Consider the following 16,014-nt stretch of genomic DNA (forward strand, 5'->3'; position numbering starts at 1 on the left):
CTAAAGCTGATAAGGACGGTCAGAGACAGAGAAGCCTGAAAAATATGAGATGTATTACAGAGCTCATACCAGCTAATATGATAGGCCATTTGGGTCCACAACATTCAATGAATGTTTTTCAAGCTTAAGTACATTAATCTAAAGCTTATCGGTATAATATATATATATATATATATATATATATATATATATATATATAATTTATTTATTTTTATCGCTAGAGAAATTCATCAGTTTAACATAAAACACTGGTTATAAGAAAGACAATCTTTTATTTTTGTTTTTGCATTTTGCTTTCCACCCTGTCACATCAGCTTCTCTAGTATTAATATAAAGGGCCTTGTTCACTCATATCTTCCTATGGTTTGTCTTAAATTAGCTCTTGAGAACGATCCTAAGGAAACGTTTCTGTTCGATTCATGACATGTTCCTGAAGCTCAGAACTGTTCTCACCTTTGTCTTCTTGAGTGTGTGTAGATTCTGTTCTTACCTAAGAAATAATCCCAGGTAAGAAAACATTAATAAATGTCAGAGTCTTTGTGAAAGCTGTGTAAAAGTGGGTTTTTAAGAAGAAAATGATGCTTAAGAATGGTTGATGAATGAGGCCCAATATTCTGACACACTAAATGGAATGAAGAAGAGCCAAGCACACATTCAAAATGGGTCAATTTATTCAATACTGATAATTAGTTTTCTCCTTCACTGGCAGGGCCTGTGAAGCACAACGTGCACCCTGTCACACAAATTATAAAAATGATCTATTTGTTTGTTATGATTTCTTTTTCACAGCTTTTTCTGACAAAAAGACGACGTTAGAAGGTCTTTGATGCGTCACATCACCTTCCATCCTAACTTCAGTGGTGGTACTTTTTGGTCTTATTTGGCCCAAAAAATAAAATGTTATTAATGTGTGATTTTTTTGGTAAAAGCAATGTTATTGAAACTATAGAAGACAAAGTGAAAACATGAAACTAGCTTGTCCATTTGGTACCCATCTCAAGAAATGACACATTTCTTTATCTTTGTAGTCTGAAAATGGGCAAACACATTATCATATGCCTGGTTTAGAACTTCAGAGGGCATCAAGCAAATCTTTACAATGCTAGATCCACTTTACTTCTACACCCAGAAGCACATCACTGTAATTAAAAAGAGAAACTCACAGCTAAGATTTAAACCACTAGAAATAGACCGGCACATCAACACTGCCAACAGAGACAGGCCGCAGATCGCCGCCTGGTGGAAGGGAACTGAAAGGCAGCAGAAAAAATATGGCCAAAGTATTTCAACCGGCCGCAGAGACGTGATGAGTGATCAACGACGATCAAGCTTTTTCTCTTTCAGTAACTGTAACACACAGACTGTCTGTCTTTTTGTGAAACTTTCATTGTACCGGTGCTTAAACATATGGGCTGTCATCGTTATCTCACATTTAGGTACATTTTTATACTTAGCCAAAAAATATATAGGTATTTTACATTAGTGTGGGGTACGAGAACATCTAATAATCTTCAAATGTTCCTTTTTATCCAGCATTTTAGCTCCAGGCAGGTAAGCGCCTGCCGTGTGTTATTTTGTTTGCTGAGCTATTGCGTCACCAACTTGTAGCTTCCAGGGCGATGAGCTGGGAGGGAAAATAGGGAGGTAAAGAATGATTCAATGACTGAACCGATTCTTTCCAACTGCCCGTTTCAATGAACCAAAAGCCCGATATAACGATTCGTTTCGTTCCACAATGTTGAGTCTAGTCAGCTTTACAAGCTATATGAGTGTCTGCGTAATTAAATGAACTTTCCTTTCTGCGTTCTTTAGATTTTTCCTTATCAGATAGCCACGTGGAGCTGCGTGCTATCAGCTCTGCCAGTAGACTGTATGAGGCAGCGGAGAACAAAGGAACGTTAACACACAGCAAACTAGTTTCACTGAACTCTTTGGAACAGCCACAATCTCATCCTCCCTCAGCAATGCGGCTCAGCGAGTCCCAATCCAGTCACTACTCACTAATGACGTCAGCCACAGAGTGCACAAAACACGCAAACACATAAGAGAATTAACATCAAGAAACTGATACGAGAATTGTAATAGTTCGTGTTTCTGACGTGCTAGAAAAAGTAAACAAATCTGCGAATCGGTACGATCAATTCATTAAAAGGAACCGGTTCAAGCGAACCGATTCGTTGACGAGTCGGACACCGCTAGGAAAACTAGCTGCTGTAGTGTCTGAAAGGGGAGGGTGTGTTACATCCACCTGTGTGACAAACGGCTGACTGTGTTTGATAGAAGTTTACTCTGCGGATTTATTAGCTGTACAGAAAGGAGGGCTCGCTGTTTTGAGCTTTAACACAGGGGGCTGAGCGATATATCTGTGCTGCAGGTAACGTAACCGCTGCTGTCGACGGGGCAGTTTGGGAATGTCAGAGTCAGAGCTTGTTTGGCACTTTGGGAAACGTTGGCTAATATTTCCTGTTGGTGAAAACTAGTCAGAAGAGTTTTCTTCTCCGACTGGGTAAGTCATCGTAACAGTAACGCCATTTACATTTACAACATCCTTTCACCGTTCACAGACGAAACGAGTGTACCTTGTTGAAAACACAGACGTGAAGGTAACGTCTTAATTTCGTATCGCTAGCAGCTCCAGCGTTTACGTTAACTAGCTAGCCTAGCTGACCTAGCCGCTCGGTATCGCTAGCTGCCTGTGTCGAGCTGAACTTCAGTGACCGCTGCAAATCACCACGAACAGTTTCACGTCATTTTTACTGAAATTTACTCTGAAACACGCTGCTTTGGATCAGGAACCTGGGGAATTTGTCTGGGAAGAACTTTCACTACCAGATGGTTTCAGAGCAGAAAATCAGACTGGATAGCAGGATGTTCCCACAGCCTGAGCTGACAAGCTTCATTGTGTCCTAAGGTTTTAACTGTTCACTTTTTTTGACCACCTGTGGCAGCAAACCTGGCATGGCGACGCGTTTTGTCTGAAGAGAGAGAGACTATCTGTGTTCTGTGTTTGAATTTGCCTGCTGATAAAGGATAAAGTCATGGTGCAAACTTCAGTGTTGTGTGAAAGGCGTGGGCTAGTCAGGAAGTTACCTTTTTACTTACTGATCAAGGTCTTTGCGATGCAGTATTTGTGAGAATTATGAATATTTTCTTGGTTAGTATGTAAAGTTTTGCCTGAAATTAATTGACACCACGTATATACAGTGACTTCTTAAGGGGCGAGGCTAGGAGGGAGCTTACATGAAATCATCTGGTAGCCTAGATGGTCTTTATAGTGTTTGTATGACTACGATTGTTGCTTTTACACTCTCATATTAGGGCTAAAAGATTAATAATAATAATGATTATTATCGTCTTCATTGAAATCACAATTTGAAGAAGTGCAATTTCCACGTTACAAGAGCTGTCATCTTAATTTTAGTCCATATTATCATGAACATTGTCTTAAGTTTTAAGTGGTGAAGTTGAACCCAGTATCTTGGGAACTGCCTGTGAATGAGTTAGACCAATCAGAAGCAACCAAACCCCAATATGCTGTAACCACAACTAACTAGCAGTCTGGCACACTTTGTTCAGCATTCAAGCTTCAAGCAAGTAAAAAGTGGACATACTGGTCTTCTTGGCCTGGAGCTTAAATACAAGATAATAATTGCAATTTAAATCACATGCTGGTCAGAAAAAATTCAATTTGACCCACATTGCTCGGCCCTACTTCATATTACTAACATCTGCATTTTACTTGTCTTAGGTGATGTCAGACAGGTTAAATGGTGGGCTTGTTTTATAGCTAGTGCTGGATTATACAATAAGCATGTTAAAGCCTTTACTGAACACTTTCTCTTTGCTTTGTAGGATGCTAAATAGGCTTTGACAAAGCGTGCAAAGATGAGTGTGACCTCTTGGTTCCTGGTGAGCAGCTCGGGCACGCGCCACCGTCTGCCACGAGAGATGATCTTTGTTGGCAGAGAGGACTGCGAGCTGATGCTGCAGGTGAGACTTTACACGCACGTGTACAACACACATACGAACTCTGTGTGCCAAACTCTCCTCAAATCTCTGCTTGTTAGAGCCAAAGTGAACAGCTTGGAAATCAAGGCTGATTTAGAGAGAGAAAGAGAGAACAAAACATGAGAGCTCAAAGGTTGGTCACCAGAAGGCTGACTTGTATAACATACTCTGTCAGAAAATGGTACTACACTGTCACTGGGGAGGTACTGGGTACGTCTTCAGTAGCTTTGACTAGGGAACGTATTTGTACCATTCTACACCCTGTCTTGACTCCAGTCTTTTTATTTTGTTTTTCAGTTTTCTTTTTAAAAAATCTTAGGTTATGAAATGGTACAAATGTGCAACTAATGTAATGTACCTTTTAAAACGTATTTGAGGGACACAATTGGGTCTTTGGACCATTGGTCTACCATTGAAGATACATGGTTTGTACCATGACAAATAAAAATACACCTATATGATCCCTTTTTTCCTGATGGTGTAGGCACATTTCATTGATTCTAAATACGTTCTGATTTGTTTAACAATTAAAATTTCTTGTGCGTCATTTGGTTGTTCCTTGTTATGCCAGTCAATTTGATAACTGACAGGGCTCGTTTTCTGGCAGCTATTACATGAAAAGATTTGATGTGCTGGGTGTTGGTGAAGCATCAGTGGAAATATACTTTGGATGTAGAGAATGACACTGATCTCATACCAGGTATCAGGATTGGGCTGATATCAGCAGAAAATGCTCACTGCTCCTAAAAGAGAATTAATCCGATCCACTTCTAATCTAGCCCTAAACACACGTTGTGTGATATGATGCTCTTAGCTATGTATTTCTTCCTAAGGGGCAGCAGAGTGTTTTAGTAGTTTGAGAGTACTTTTAGATCCACACCTAGTGAAGAGCTTCAGATTAAAAAAAAAAAAGCTATTTCAAGGCTTAGAAGTTTTAAACTTAAACATGTTGGATTGCTATCAGCCAATACTCAAGGTTTCAGTACTGGTGTTAGAAAGGGAAAAGTTGAATCGTGCTTTTTCTAATGAGATGAAAAATGAAAATAAAAACAGTTCTTGCTTTTTGAAGGAAAGGAAGGAAAAGGAAAATTGAACCTCTGAACTCAAACTAGCCGATTATTTCTGCTTGTTTTATTTTTTTTGTGTCTAGTGAGCATTTTAAACTAGAATGTGTACAGATATCACTTTATCACTGTGGTCTAGGAGGGGTGGTGTTGAAACTGACTTTGTGATTTAAATGGAAGGGCCCCATTAGTGCATCCATTGTTGGTTCTCTGCTGACAGAAAAAAAGCCTTGCACAGTCTAGTTTTCTGTCAATATACAGGAAATGAAACGTCAAGGTAAAGTTTTAGCCTAAAATTATTCATCTTTAATTGAGTCTCTTTGCTTGAGCTGGAAGTCCAAAGAAGAAAGAAATCCATTGGAGATTTGATTAGTTGGAGGCGAGATCTTTCTCTCTTGCTCAAGATAAAATTCACTGCTTGATGATTTGATTCTGTTTTAGTCTTGTGTGGACAAACTGCTGCTGCCATCACATTCCATCTCGCTGTGTCTACTACCAGAACCTGATAGCAGCCGTAGACACACACTCTATTTCCCCCAGCACCCTCATCCTTACTCTTCTCTGTGTACTTAAACAGCTGGAAAAAGAGCCCTTCCTTTAAAACTGTTTATCCATTTTGCTTTGGTCTGTGGTTAGTTCAGTACGCCTCCCTCACCACAGTGGTTAGCTCAGCTCAAAGGCTCATCCTGTCCATATTCATGCACACTCACTGTGTCCAAGCCTCAGTCTCTCCCCTTTTCAAAAAAAAAACAAGAGGCCAGCCCATGATCTTTTTGTAGAAATGCTCATTCTTTCTTCTTAGACGTACACTGGTATTTTCCTAGCAGCCACAGGCTCTGGGTTGTGCTAAACCATGTCAACATATAGAACAATGCATCAGAAACTCTAATAGTGACTGTGGTTTTGAGAGCTGTAACCTGTAGTCTGTTATTTACTTTTAGTGACTGATCAGAACCAAGTCCCCAGTGAGCATTGTTTAGGCACAAGGAATCTTGCTAAGCTCCTGTAGCTAAGGACCTACCTGTACAGTGTTTGTTCCAACAAGTCTGACAAGCGGCCTATTTAGCCTATAAATAGAACGACTCCTCAGCATTCATAATAAAGGAGCCTGTGGACGCTCATGGACAGAAGCACATTTCAGGAACAATACACTGGTTATTGCCAGATGTCCATACCTAAGTAGTGAATGTCCCAAATACAGACTTGGCTTACTCTGTGCTTATTCCATCCATGGGATTCCAAAAGGACATGAAACTGTGAAGGAACCAATGCAGAACTTAAAGCTGTTAATAGAGATCCAATAATGATACTGATCTGATATTTCTTCACTTAAGATGAGCATTTAGAAGTGGACTGTTATTACTCAAGCATACACTGTGTGCACTATTTCAGGCTAGATTTGTTACAGGATTGCATCGCATTCTTTTTTTTCCCCCCTTTGATATCCAATCCAGCATTTTCTGCTGTCCGATACTGATAACTGGCATCTGTTTGGTGCCATCTCTAGCTGTCACTGTTGGTTAGATTAATAATTGAATAATCTGCTGTTGATGATTAATCAGCTGATTCCTTTTTGCAAAAGACCAAATAATAAAAATGATGAACAATAACAAACTGAGCAGTAGCAATCTATGCAGTGCTTTACGGAGATTCCAAAAACACTCTTGAAAAACTATAAGCAAGGAAGCCTGTAAAATACTTGTTTAAAAAAAAACATGCAGAAGTTTTGTGTAAGTTGTATGCACATAGTTTGGGTAGCCCTGGCCAGATTTTGTGTTTTGTTGATTTTTGGAGTGAACAAAGGTAAACAAGCTCTACAGCAAACTGTTTTTAAAAAATAACATTTTGCTCTAACATGCAAAGAGTAATGCACAGATACTTTACCAGTACCAATTGTGGCATGTGCAGAAGTCTCAGACACCTTTTCAGTTGCAAAGATTCAGGACTTGAGTGGTTTATTACGACTGGTTTGGCAAGTTGAGTTGTCAGTAGGAATTGTCAGCTGATGGCAGTTCCAGAGCGTAATACATTTGTTGTTTAATTTCAAGTAGATGCAAGAACGGATTCCACTATATATCAGCAAATATGACTTGGTCAGTCAAGAAACTGAAGCAACAGGAAAATGATAAAAAAATTGCTTCATGTGACAAATGCGGCACCTAAATAATTCTCAATACTTCTCAATTAAAAAAAAAATTGCTTCATGAACTACTTCCAGAAATGCAAGCCGAAGGTTTTGTAGTGGCCGTTACCTGAACACTGAAAATCTGTGGGTATGTCTTAAACATGCTATGCATGCAAGATGGCCTGAGAATATTGCAGAGCTGGACGTGTTCTGCAAAGAGTTCCTACAACAGGAATAGAAACTCCAAGTTGACCACATCATTTTTTTTTGCTAACTGTAAGAAAGACCTGTAGAGTATTTAAAATATGCATCATCCTGGTGAAAGTTGCCAACTTATCATTATCAATCCTTTGAGAAGTTATCAAGTAATGGAATGTGTAATCCTTTTATTGTGACAGCCGTGGAAATAATGAGCACTAAAAAGCTTGTTATGGCTGTTCTCTGCTTGTTAAGTGTTCAGCATTGCTGGACAATAGCTGGGGCTCAGTGAGCCAAAGATCGTCCCTCCCTGGCTTTGTCTGTAATGTCGCAAACTCATGGAGAAGTCTCTGATGAGCACTAACAAGGCTGCCAATGTGTCTGGCACCATAGCTCCCAGCCTTTGATGTGTGGAAGATAAGACTGCAAAGATAATGAGACAAAACAAAGCTTCTCTGCAATTAGGCTTTCCTCAGGACATTTGTGGATATGTTTATCTGCACTGTTGCCGTTGATGCAGCAAGTTTATTTTGAATGTGTGTCTAATTGGGCCTGTCTGTTTTTATGCTGTAATTGCTTGGCAATTTTCGTGTAATTTTGTGGTTATGCCTCATCAGTGCCGTTTTTAGATTGCTGATTGGATGGTCAGTGGTATGCGTAGCTCACATTAGTAAGGCTTTGCATTTTTTCAGTGTAAGTCTTCAGATTCTGCCATGTTGGTAAAGGTTCTTTGTGCCGAATATGCTTTTTCCAGTCTCGCAGTGTGGACAAACAGCATGCTGTGATCAATTATGACTCCGCTGCAGATGAACACCTCGTCAAAGACTTGGGCAGCCTCAATGGGGTGAGTTCAGAGTGGAACTTCTGTTTTAAAGGCAGTCAGTTCTGTGTATAACTCGACTCACATACAATCCGTTATTTGTGGTATGGCCTCATCCGTTTGCTTATTCAAATGGTTTAAATGGTAATCATTCTGAATGTTCTTAATATTTGCTTAAACAACAAAGAAGCCTGCCATTGAGGGCAAAAAAATAACGTACCCATTTTCAGTTAGCTCTAAACAGTTTCTCAGACTTAATTCCTGCATTGCTGCATGTATATTCTGATGTATAAATTTGGTAGATTGAGTTTTTTTTTTTTTTTTTTTTTTAGTTAATTTCTTACTGCAAAAAACACAGTTGTCATTTAAACGTTTGTTTTATATATATTTTTATATATATATATATATATATATATATATATATATATATATATATATATATATATATATATATAAAACATACAACATACAGCCATTTTGGTTGTAAATGTATGTATAAAATGATTCTCATGATTTTGTCTTGTGCAACTTTACAATTGATAAAGCATGCATGTGATACTAGAAAGCTGTAAAAATAGTCATGCTAGACCTATTTAACTTATTTAACTTTATAGATGTGTTGAGAATGTTGAACAGAGCCATAAAAGATTCTGAAATGATGACCGAAATCTCTGTAGCACAGAAAATTAACTTCAATATCCAGAAATATACCTTTAGTATCCAGAATTCATCATATTTTAAAAGTGGAGATCCAATCTCAAGGCAGATAACGTTGTGTTGTGTAAAACATAAATAAAAACAGAATAGGATGATTTGCAAATCATTTTCAACCTATATTCAATTGAATACACTACAAAGACAAGATATTTAATGTTCAAACAGATAAACTGTGTTTTTTGCAAATATTCACTCATTTTGAATTTGATGCCTGCAACACGTTCCAAAGAAGTTGGGACAGGGGCAACAAAAGACTGGGAAAGTTGAGGAATGCTCAAAAAACACCTGTTTGGAACATTCCACAGGTGAACAGGTTAATTGGAAACAGGTGAGTGTCATGATTGGGTATAAAGGGAGCATCCCTGAAAGGCTCAGTCGTTCACAAGCAAGGATGGGCGAGGTTCACCACTTTGTGAACAACTGCGTGAACAAATAGTCCAACAGTTTAAGAACAACGTTTCTCAACGTGCAATTGCAAGGAATTTAGGGACTTCATCCTCTACAGTCCATAATATCATCAAAAGATTCAGAGAATCTGGAGAAATCTCTGCAAGTAAGTGGCAAGGCAGAAAACCAACATTGAATGCCCGTGACCTTCGATCCCTCAGGCGGCACTGTATTAAAAACCGATATCATTCTGTAATGGATATTACCACATGAGCTCAGGAACACTTCAGAAAACCACTGTCAGTGAACACAGTTCGTCGCTCCATCTACAAGTGCAAGTTAAAACTCTGCCATGTAAAGCGAAAGCCATATATCAACACCACTCAGAAATGCCGCCGGCTTCTCTGGGCCTGAGCTTGTCTGAGATGGACTGACACAAAGTGGAAAAGTGTCCTGTGGTCTGACAAGTCCACATTTCAAATTGTTTTTGGAAATCATGGACGTCGTGTCCTCCAGGCCAAAGAGGAAAAGGACTGTCCGGATTGTTATCAGTTCAAAAACCAGCATCTCTGATGGTGTGGGGGTGTGTTAGTGCCCATGGCATGGGTAACTTGCACATCTGTGAAGGCACCATTAATGCTGAAAGGTTCATACAGGTTTTGGAGCAACATATGCTGCCATCCAAGCGACGTCTTTTTCAGGGACGTCCTGCTTATTTCAGCAAGACAATGCCAAGCCACATTCTGCACGTGTTACAACAGCGTGGCTTCGTAGTAAAAAAAGTGCGGGTACTAGACTGGCCTGCCTGCAGTCCAGACCTGTCTCCCGTTGAAAATGTGTGGCACATTATGAAACGCAAAATACGACAACAGAGACCCCGGACTGTTGAACAACTGAAGTTGTACATAAAGCAAGAATGGGAAAGAATTCCGCCTCCAAAGCTTCAACAGTTGGTGTCCTCAGTTCCCAAATGCTTATTGAATGTTGTTAAAAGGAAAGGTGATGTAACACAGTGGTAAACATGCCCCTGTCCCAACTTCTTTGGAACGTGTTGCAGGCATCAAATTTTAATGAGTGAATATTTGCAAGAAACAATGAAGTTTATTTGTTTGAACATTAAATATTTTGACTTTGTAGTGTATTCAATTGAATATAGGTTGAAAAGGATTTGCAAATCATCATATTCTGTTTTTATTTATTTTTTACACAACGTCCCATCTTCATTGGAGTTGTACATAATTACATTTTTTCCTCACATTTCTGTAAAGATTGAATAAAACATCTAAAAACACCTTTCATCCCCAGTAATTTAGTTATAATTTATAAAATAACAAAAAATGTTTGTTAAATGTTACATGATTATAGTTACTTTTGAATGGTAGTGTCACATACATGAGGTCAGCACTGTATGTGTCACAATTGTCACTAATGATTTGTTATGTAAGTTGATGTAAGTCATTTGAAGACTGTTCATAAAGCCATGAAGTTAGACACAGCCTAAAGTTAGTTTAATCCAGGCATGCAGAGCACAAGGCCGATGCTAGGAGGAGCGACTTGGGCAAAAGCATAGAAGAATAAAATTTTTTACAGCTTTAAATTTTTTCCTGACCCTCTCCTAAAAGGTATTTCCATGTGGTGTTAGCACTTAAGAGTTAAGACACCAGCAGAACATGAGCTGTCATTCACTGGATACACATTTGAGTGATTGGATATGCATGCAACCTTTAACCCTTTTTCCTGGTCAATTTTATCTTGGAATGCTGTGAAAGTCATTAGCCAGCTGTTTAGCAGAGAAACAGGTAAAGATTTATTTTTTGTTTTGTGTTTTTTTTGTTGTTGTTGTTTGTTTTTTGTTTTTGTTTGTTTTTTTTTGGGCATGGCTTCGTTCACCCACATCTCATCTTGTGTTTCCACTGCCTCCTGTGGTGCAGACTCTCATTATATAACTGGCACAATCTTATTAATGTCTTAACTTGCAGACCGTAGCTTAACTTTCACTCTTCGAATGGCGAGCTGCCAAAACACCTTGAACAATCCCTACACACCCTCCTAATGTAGTTAAAACTGCTAAGGCTTCATTATGTTTCATTACCTCACTTCTGCTTACAGATCTTTTTCTTCTCTATTTTCACACATATAAAAATGAATAGAGATGTATTCATTCATTTTCTTGTATATTTAGGTGTTGTAGCAGTGAGATGCTGTTGCTAGTCTTGTTTCTCTCATATGCCATTGCTGATTTTGATTTATGTTAGTGCTACTTTGTTTTACAAGGTTGACCTGAAAACTGAACAGTTCACTGGACTGCTTTTTGTTGTCTACTGTTTCCTGTCACTGTTCTACAGACTTTTGTGAATGACCTCCGTATCCCTGACCAGACCTACATCACCCTGAAGCTCTCTGATGTTGTTCGCTTCGGATATGATATCCTTTTCCGCAATGGACCAATGCAACCATACCCGTACAGAAAGAATTCATCTAATGCTAATCCTCTGCTTTGAGTCAGGGGTTTGAGATTATGGTCAGTGTTGAGCTGAAAATCTCCTCCAACCTCGCTTCGTTGCAACTGGAAAAAAAAGAACTGAGCATGCAAGAAATTCCGTTTAGACAATGGCAAATGAAACAGCTTTCTTGTTTATGAGACAGATTTCCCAGGAAACGTGCTGCTATTTGTGTGCGTAAGGATAAGGTTATACAAGGCTCAGCTGTATAGAATTGATGCAATGTAAACTTTAAAAAAAAAAAAAAAAAGTTTTTTTTTGTTGGTCTAATGCCTTTCTTAATTCTTCTAAGCTGACTCATCTTTCATGCTTCCCATGTTATACCTGAGATAGATCTTAACTCTGCCCACATTCTCACGTTTACATCATGGAGCGGAGTCAACACAAGGTTCCAGAGGAAGCCCTTAAGGTACATGTTCTCATGCTTTGCTAATTTTTGAGTATCTGATCTTTGTAGATGCTGACTGGTTGTCCATCTGGTTCCCTGTCATAATAATTACTGTTCTTGTAGTTTGTTTCTGTAGAATCTTTTTGTGTATCTTGGTGTGACTGTTTTTAACATAGACAATTCCGTGCACTCCCACCAAGCTGTTTGTGTTTTTGTGGATGTCAGCATGAGAAGTACACCAGTCAGCTGCAGATGGGACTAAAGGCTCTGGAGGCAAAGAAGAGAGAACAGGCAGAAGAGAAGAGCCGAAAACCCACAGAATCGCCTTGCTCCAAGCAGGGCAAGAGCGAGGGCAAATCCACCACAGGTAACATCTAGCACCCAAGACACCTTTTGGTATTCCCAGTTTGTTCTTACGTTTTTTTTGGGGGGGTTGTGGGCCAATCAATGTAACAAGTAATAGAAACTTGCAGTCCATTTATAGTCCAAACCTAAACTACAGTGGTGAATAGTGACTATTAGAGCTTGGTCTACAGTTTGGAGCATAAATATCAAAATTCACAGAAAATCAAGCCCGCATGAAAAAAAAAACAAGCATGGTGGGTAGCGCTGTCGCCTCACAGTAAGGAGGGCCTGGGTTCGATTCCCCGGCTGGGCGGTCCTCTCTGTGTGGAGTTTGCATGTTCTCCCCGTGTCTGCGTGGGTTTCTTCCGGGTTCTCCGGTTTCCTCCCACAGTCCAAAGACATGCAGTCAGGCCAATTGGACATGTTAAATTGCCCCTAGGTGTGAGTGTGAGTGACTGTCTGTGTCTGTCTGTCTGCCCTGCGATGGACTGGCGACCTGTCCAGGGTGTATCCTGCCTTCCGCCCGAAGACTGCTGGGATAGGCTCCAGCATCCCCCCGCAACCCTGACGGAGAAGCGGCTTAGATAATGGATGGATGGAAATAGGATAATGCTTTTTACATAAAAATTAAGATATAATTACAGACATTTTTTTCAAGAATTTTTTCAAGTTCAAGAATTCATCAGACCATCTCTGAAGGCCGAGAAGACCAAAGGGTTCCTCACTGCTAAATCGTCACAAATTTGACTGAAATAGCATTGAGTTGTAAAGTAATCTCTTATTTATGTGACTTGCTGATATAATCTATAAAAAGAAAGTATATTTTTACTGGATTGAGTTTGCATGTTGTTACCTTTGATGAAACTTTGAATTTAATCACTCTGTCAGCTATACCTGATTCATCATTGCTTCATTCAGTCATTTGCTTCTCTACCTCACTTAACCTTACTTCTTCTCCCTTTACATCTACGGGCATCTATGGGTGTATTATTCTCTGTACATTAACTGTGATAACGGGACGCTAGTGTAATAGAGTTGAAGAATGGCTAACGTGGTATTCATGCAAGCTGTGGGATTGCGTGTCAGCGTTTCAAGGTGGCTGAGGTACTGTAGGTTGAGCTCTGCCACTTCTGGAGGTTCTCCTGATCAGAGGAGACAGTTACTGTTAATCTGTCAACCTGATAGACGTAACGGCACTGTGGGTAACCACAGTCTGTGATGCTGTTAGCATGTGACATGATGGGATTAACACTGAGCGTGAGTTAATCCAAGTCCGCAGTCGCACTGTGGCCAGCACTGGTAGGATTACCAGTTCAACATATTGTGAAATCACCAGAAACTGTATTCAAAGAGAACTCTAAATGAGTCATCTACTATTGTCATGTCTTCATTAATATAACATTGATTTTGCATTTGAGATCTAAACATCGAGCTGGACTTTCTTTTTGAGCCTAAAATAAAGATGTGTGTTGCAGGGGTGTAACGATTATTCAACTTAGTCGACTAAAATCAACAACCAAATTAGTTGGCAACTAATTTAGTGGTCGATTAGTTGGTGATGTCATTGTGTCTTTCTCGCGCTCTCTAGGAATGCTTTGACATTACCGTTCACTGGAGAATTAATTACAGTGTGATGGTTGCCTCAAGAACAAAATCCTTCAAAGTGTGGTAGCTAAATAAAAAAAAAAAAGTCAGTTGTGCTATTTGTAAAGCCGAGTTTAGCTGACATGGGAGCACATCCTCCATGATGGAGCATCTGAAGAGGATCTGAAGTGGTTTGGGACATGGCGGAAGTTGTGCAACAAGCCATCCTACTTCATATTATGAGCTGAGGGGTAACATTTGTATCTTGAAATGCAGGTTCTCTGGTATCGGTAATGGAAATGGAGCAGAGAAGCAAGTAACTGTTTTCACAGTGACCTTGTTCATTTTCCAGATAACGCTTATAGTTTTAAACACTGCATCATTGTCTTAACATCATTGTCTTTTTCTGTGAACGCTTGACTCCACTAGCAAAAGGTTTAGGTAGCTGGATAAAGGGTTAACGTTGAAATGAAGTGTTTACACAAAATCGTTCATATTTAACTGCTCATAGAGAAGTTTGCCACAAATATTTGCCACTTTATCATCTGTTCCATCCTTTCCGTCTTCTCTGCAGCAGTGAATATCTGATATATCTCTCAGAGGAGAGCAAGACTCTCACAGGAACACGGAGATGTGCTGACTTTCTTCCGTTTCAATAAAGACCCACGATTGTAGAATTTAGTTGCATTTAGTTTAGACGGACAGCAGAATGCACAGACTGCACTGTTTAAATTTGACATTTAATTTTAGTTTTTTAGTTTTGCCCCCCGAAGTCATGGATTATTGCCAAGGCGAGCAACTTTTTTTTTTTCCTTTTTTTGGCCATAAAATGCTTTGCAAATGTTGTATAGACAAATACCATGGTATAACATCAGAGCAAACAACACAGCATGTAATGTAACTAGTGTTAACTAGGTTGTGGATTAGCACTGGATTGTTGCTGCAATTGCTGTTGAAAAACTTAACAGTTACTATCACAAACATTTGCTAATGGGACAAAACAATACTGAGAAACTGGTTCTGATTGATTGGCTATGTATCATGTGATACATTTAGGAGAAAATTTGTGTTCACTTTGTCATTATTCAGTATCTGTTCCTTCAAAGATGGATTTACTATTAGAAAGATGTAAATTCACTATGCATCATGTGATCAGCAATTGCCTGAAACCGATACATAGCGGGTTGATCCTTCCTTCAGTACCTCAGACTTTAAAATTTTTCTTTGTCATTACAGGGTTACTCAGAGCGCTGCTCACACACCATGCTTTAGCAGTTTTTTCTTCTGAGTCAGTAATGCTGCTTCTTTTTTAGTTTTAACAAAAATGTTACATAGTGCAGCTTTAACACATTTTACATTCAAATAAATTAGATGATCATCTTTGATGGGAAAAATAAGGAGATGTGATTTTGGGCAAGTACCCCTGTGCGTGCATTAGTTTCCACAGATCCTTCTTCCCTTTTTAGACATAATCATTTATGTTTCCTTATTTTAGTTCGCACCTGAGCCTTGCATTCTGTCTGTGGCATAGAATTCTTCTAGATTGTGCTTCTGTTCTCATAGCGCACTCCTCCTTTTGTTTTGCTTTTTCTGTGTGTGTATGTGCATGTTTTTCTAACAAAACACCCCTTACATGCTTGATGTAGTTGGTTCCATGCTATAGGTTTTGTATACTGTATATTTTTTTAGAACACGGGATCAACTTCCATTTTTTTCTTATTTTCTACAATTCTATAATGAGCTTAAAGTTGTAGCATCAAGATGCAAGGCACATTAGATTTACGCAGTTGGCCAAGACATGTTTGTTGTCTGAACTGTGTTTTTCACTGGAGCTACCATCCAATATAATGGATAATGGATAAACTCGTTTCACACTG

The 16,014-nt window shown here is 39.1% G+C and overlaps 1 protein-coding gene across 4 annotated transcripts in view; it reads left to right on the top strand.

Moving 5' to 3' along the window:
• Positions 1 to 2,203: 2,203 nt before the first annotated feature.
• Positions 2,204 to 16,014, top strand: part of cep170b (centrosomal protein 170B) — a 34,233-nt gene continuing 20,422 nt past the window's right edge. For 3 of the 4 annotated variants that reach the window (XM_017703252.2, XM_017703254.2, XM_017703255.2), the window contains exons 1-6: positions 2,204 to 2,506; positions 3,853 to 3,990; positions 8,150 to 8,239; positions 11,665 to 11,743; positions 12,171 to 12,229; positions 12,434 to 12,575. In XM_017703252.2, the coding sequence (XP_017558741.1) occupies positions 3,886 to 3,990; positions 8,150 to 8,239; positions 11,665 to 11,743; positions 12,171 to 12,229; positions 12,434 to 12,575 (475 nt within the window). In that variant the 5' untranslated portion in view covers positions 2,204 to 2,506; positions 3,853 to 3,885. Of the gene's footprint in view, positions 2,507 to 2,585; positions 2,912 to 3,852; positions 3,991 to 8,149; positions 8,240 to 11,664; positions 11,744 to 12,170; positions 12,230 to 12,433; positions 12,576 to 16,014 lie in introns of those variants that run through there. The other variant, XM_037542226.1, reaches the window with a different exon arrangement.

The sequence above is a fragment of the Pygocentrus nattereri genome, chromosome 10 (genome assembly GCF_015220715.1).
Source record: "Pygocentrus nattereri isolate fPygNat1 chromosome 10, fPygNat1.pri, whole genome shotgun sequence".
NCBI classification, from domain to species: Eukaryota; Metazoa; Chordata; class Actinopteri; order Characiformes; family Serrasalmidae; genus Pygocentrus; species Pygocentrus nattereri.